Here is a 5,410-nt window from a genome sequence, read left to right as displayed (position 1 = left end):
CTGTTCCTGTTTAAAGACCAAGATGTCAGTCTCTGAGAGTCACACCACCTAAACTAGATCATATATTAACTAGTTCATATAGACTCAGGATTTCTGCGTAGATGGGATGTTTTTAGTTCGTTTTTTAAAAGATGTTGAATTGATCATCCTCTGATGCCCATCAGTGTTGCTATATGTAAACCACCGCAAAGAAGCTGAATATTTTCCATTGACGTCACGTTGGTGTGAAACCTGTTTACCTCGATGCTAGACCCTCCTCTTCCTGTCACAAGATGGGTTTCAGAGAAAAGGACCACGAGCTGAAAACTTTCCACTCGATTGAACCAATCGCTGCTCGTATGTCCTTTCATGGTAAAGTACATCAAGTCATGAACACGGAAATACACAGCAAAGACCTTGTTACTCAAAGACCCAGCTACTCTCTGACAGTCACCATCAGACCATCAGACCACCAGATGGACAGGCTGTTTGTCTCTCTGATTGCATTCTTATGTGAGTAACTTTTATACTGGGCCTTATAGCTGGATGATAGCTGATTTCTTGATGTGGTTTTATGGTTGAGCAGATTTGTTATCTTATTATTGTGATATTGTGATGACTGTGGTAAAGACATGACGTTTATATTTTCATGTGGAGAAGTTTATGATGTCAAAGTGACATTCTGTGATTCATCCAAACACTGTTCCTCTGCTACCTGTAGGTGCTGTTTCCTCCAGTCAGTTCATCCTTACACTGTTCCTCTGCTACCTGTAGGTGCTGTTTCCTCCAGTCATTTCATCCTAACACTGTTCCTCTGCTACCTGTAGGTGCTGTTTCCTCCAGTCAGTTCATCCTAACACTGTTCCTCTGCTACCTGTAGGTGCTGTTTCCTCCAGTCAGTTCATCCTAACACTGTTCCTCTGCTACCTGTAGGTGCTGTTTCCTCCAGTCAGGATGGGATCTCTGCAGCAGAGGTGGAGCTGAGAGTCAGACCAGGAGACAACATCACTCTCTACTGTGACTGTATCATAACTACTGGAGTATACATTATGTGGTATAGGAACTGTTCTCACAACTACCAGCCTCCTCTAGTTATTTCAACTACGTTTTTAAGTTACATCTCTCTCCCTGGATATAATGTGGTGTGGAACCCCTCTAACAACTCCTATGATCTACTGATTGAGAACATCACTGAATCTGACCTGGGAGTCTACTACTGTGGGACTATGGAGAACAAGCTAGTGGATGATGGAGGTAAAGTAGGAATTAAACAGAAAGAGTTGTACCACAATGGAAACATCACCACTAGGATTTCACTTGGTAAGAACAGTTATTATTCTGTCTTTATCTTCTGGCTGTATCTTTGGTATTATTAATATTGTATCAGTATTGGTGTGTCTGGTTTCCTTGAATGAGAGGAGGTTGAGTTGGAAGGAACGCTAAAGTAAATGTATCTTATTTTGAACAAACCCTCTGAGACTAATCTTAACTCATAAAATATCTCCTCAAATTCATGTTTAAACAACCAAGAGTCATGACTAACAACAGATTATTGACACGGCCTTGATTGTTTCTAAGAGTGTAGTTCTGTTTTGTCCAGACACCAGTCCTCCTAAGCCCTCCTCCTCCTCCCCTCCTCCTGTAGACTGTGGGCTGTGTTGGATGTTGCTGTTCAGTCTGTGTCCTGTGTCTGCTCTCCTCTCCTCTCTCCTCTTCTCTGCCTGTGTTTACTCATTCTGCAGAACAACAGGTAAACTCACTCTCTCAATCAGGATTGACTTTTTCACTCATTCGTGTTATAAGTCCGGGTACTCCTAATCAATCTTACCTATTATTTAAACAATTACCTACATTTTTAACCTTCATTTTTTTTAAAGCATTTTGACCAGATTATTTAAACATCTACCAACTTTAACTGAACTATCCTAGTTTAAACTCAAACTTGGTGTTTTAATGGTGATAACTCTTCCTCTGCAGCTCCAACTGAGACTCAGGTTCCTCTGAACAGGACCACCACCAGGGGAAGTGACAGCGGAGAGCAGACTACTGTCAAAGTGGGTGTTGTAGTTTTATTTTGGGAAGCCATCTTAATTTGTAGTCCATGTGTTTGGTAACCCTGCCTTATTCAAAGAGCATTTTCAAAGACAGATATAATCATTAACAACAGAAGGTAAAAAGCAACAATATATAATGTATAATCATAATGCATGATATATCATTAATGCTATTAACAGATTATTAATACAATATCTCTATCTCATACTTCAGTACATAAGCATCTATCAATACCAGCAGAGTGTGAGACCTATACCATCCATCAATACCAGAAGAGTGTGAGACCTATACCATCCATCAATACCAGCAGAGTGTGAGACCTATACCATCCATCAATACCAGAAGAGTGTGACCTAGACCTATACCATCCATCAATACCAGCAGAGTGTGAGACCTATACCATCCATCAATACCAGCAGAGTGTGAGACCTATACCATCCATCAATACCAGCAGAGTGTGAGACCTATACCATCCATCAATACCAGCAGTGTGAGACCTATACCATCCATCAATACCAGCAGTGTGAGACCTATACCATCCATCAATACCAGCAGAGTGGAGACATATACCATCCATCAATACCAGCAGTGTGAGACCTATACCATCCATCAATACCAGCAGAGTGAGACCTATACCAGCCATCAATACCAGCAGAGTGAGACCTATACCATCCATCAATACCAGCAGAGTGAGACCTATACCATCCATCAATACCAGCAGAGTGAGACCTTTACCAGCCATCAATACCAGCAGAGTGAGACCTATACCATCCATCAATACCAGCAGAGTGAGACCTATACCAGCCATCAATACCAGCAGAGTGTGAGACCTATACCATCCATCAATACCAGCAGAGTGTGAGACCTATACCATCCATCAATACCAGCAGAGTGAGACCTGTACCATCCATCAATACCAGCAGAGTGAGACCTATACCATCCATCAATACCAGCAGAGTGTGAGACCTATACCAGCCATCAATACCAGCAGAGTGAGACCTATACCATCCATCAATACCAGCAGAGTGTGAGACCTATACCATCCATCAATACCAGCAGAGTGTGAGACCTATACCATCCATCAATACCAGCAGAGTGAGACATATACCATTATAGCTGGGAGGACAATATTTTTAAGAGTTACTTAATTTTGGACGGATTTTACCTTTTCATAGAAGTGATTTATTTTTAAACGTTTGTCTTTAGCCTTTTAATAATAATAACAATAATGATTTAGAAAATGTTGTTAAGCTCAGAGAATAATGATTAAATAACTCTTGTTGTAGCTTTAGTTTGTAATTGTAGTTGTGAAAGTTCATTGTATTCCATTTGTAAGTGTATTGATATGTGTTGATGTAGCTGAATAAATATTGATTCAGTTTAATTAGATTCACTTCATCATTTCTTTGTCTCCCCTTAAAGTCTCTGAGTACAATGTCATGGTATTTAAGTAGTGTTAAGTAGTGAAATCAGGTTAATTATACCACATTATCAATAGAGTTACATAGTGAAATCAGGTTAATTATACCACATTATCAATAGAGTTACATAGTGAAATCAGGTTAATTATACCACATTATCAATAGAGTTACATAGTGAAATCAGGTTAATTATATCAGAAAACAGTTGAATTTCAGAATTAACAGCCATTTGTTTGCAGCAATGACTACAGGTGCTGTAAATTCACCAAATACTAATCATACTTAAAAAGTAGCTCAATTAATCTGAATGAATTGGGGCGGCAGCGTAGTGTAGTGGTTAGAGCATTGGGCTAGTAACCGAAAGGTTCCAAGTTCATATCCCTCAGCTTACATAGTATAAATCTGTCGTTCTGCCCCTGAACAAGGCAATTAACCCACTGCTCCTAGGCTGTCATTGAAAATAAGAATTTGTTCTTAACTGACTCGCCTAGTTAAATAAATAAAAAATGAAGAGCAGCAATATCAGAACGTGCAGGAACAATCTATTTAAAATAAGTTAAATGTTACCAAATGAAGCATTGTGGTGACACTTCAATAGTCGTCGGAATGTTTATGATTAACCTTTTGGGGGTAGGGGGCAGTATTTACACGGCCGGATAAAAAACGTACCCGATTTAATCTGGTTATTACTACTGCCCAGAAACTAGAATATGCATATAATTATTGGCTTTGGATAGAAAACACCCTAAAGTTTCTAAAACTGTTTGAATGGTGTCTGTGAGTATAACAGAACTCATATGGCAGGCAAAAACCTGAGAAGATTCCTTACAGGAAGCGCCCTCTCTGACCATTCCTTGAGCTTCTTGTCTCTGTTTATTGAAGACTGAGGATCTTTGCTGTAACGGGACACTTCCTACGGCTCCCATAGGCTCTCAGAAGGCGGGAAAAAGCTGAATGATGTAATTCCAGCCCCAAGCTGAAAAACATTAGCGCTTTTGGCAAGTGCTCTATCAGAGGACAATGGGCGGAGGCGCATGCACGAGGGGATCCCATGCTTTTATTTTCTATTGTCTTTGAACCTAAACACAGATTCCCGGTTGGAATATTATCGCTTTTTTACGAGAAAAATGGCATAAAAATTGATTTTAAACAGCGGTTGACATGCTTCGAAGTACGGTAATGGAATATTTAGAATTTTTTTGTCACGAAATGCGTCGTGCTCGTCACCCTTCTTTACCATTCGGATAGTGTCTTGAACGCACGAACAAAACAGAGGATATTTGAACATAACTATGGATTATTTTGAACCAAACCAACAATTTGTTATTGAAGTAGAAGTCCTGGGAGTGCATTCTGACGAAGACAGCAAAGGTAATAACATTTTTCTTATAGTAAATCTGACTTTGGTCAGGGCTAAACTTGCTGGGTGTTTAAATAGCTAGCCCTGTGATGCCGGACTATCTACTCAGAATATTGCAAAATGTGCTTTCACCGAAAAGCTATTTTAAAATCGGACATAGCGAGTGCATAGAGGAGTTCTGTATCTATAATTCTTAAAATAATTGTTATGTTTTTTGTGAACGTTTATCGTGAGTAATTTAGTAAATTCACCGGAAGTTTGCGGGGGGTATGCTAGTTCTGAACGTCACATGCTAATGTAAAAAGCTGGTTTTTGATATAAATATGAACTTGATTGAACAAAACATGCATGTATTGTATAACATAATGTCCTAGGGTTGTCATCTGATGAAGATCATCAAAGGTTAGTGCTGCATTTAGCTGTGGTTTGGGTTTATGTGACATTATATGCTAGCTTGAAAAATGGGTGTCTGATTATTTCTGGCTGGGTACTCTGCTGACATAATCTAATGTTTTGCTTTCGTTGTAAAGCCTTTTTGAAATCGGACAGTGTGGTTAGATTAACGAGAGTCTTGTCTTTAAAATGGTGTAAAATA

General features: G+C 39.3%; 1 protein-coding gene across 1 annotated transcript; it reads left to right on the top strand.

The window, feature by feature from the left end:
* The first annotated feature begins 272 nt into the window (after positions 1-272).
* LOC106593445 (uncharacterized) lies at positions 273-2,341 on the top strand. The gene is made up of 5 exons (XM_045711953.1): positions 273-492; positions 913-1,299; positions 1,580-1,729; positions 1,957-2,033; positions 2,248-2,341. Exons 1-5 carry the CDS (start codon positions 273-275, stop codon positions 2,314-2,316), a joined length of 903 nt encoding a protein of 300 aa, XP_045567909.1. The 3' UTR covers positions 2,317-2,341.
* The last annotated feature ends 3,069 nt before the right edge of the window (positions 2,342-5,410 follow it).

This window comes from Salmo salar, unplaced genomic scaffold (assembly GCF_905237065.1).
Source record: "Salmo salar unplaced genomic scaffold, Ssal_v3.1, whole genome shotgun sequence".
Taxonomy (NCBI): Eukaryota; Metazoa; Chordata; class Actinopteri; order Salmoniformes; family Salmonidae; genus Salmo; species Salmo salar.
The sequence above is the reverse complement of the archived record's forward strand: the minus strand, read 5'-3'. Positions and strand labels throughout refer to the sequence as shown.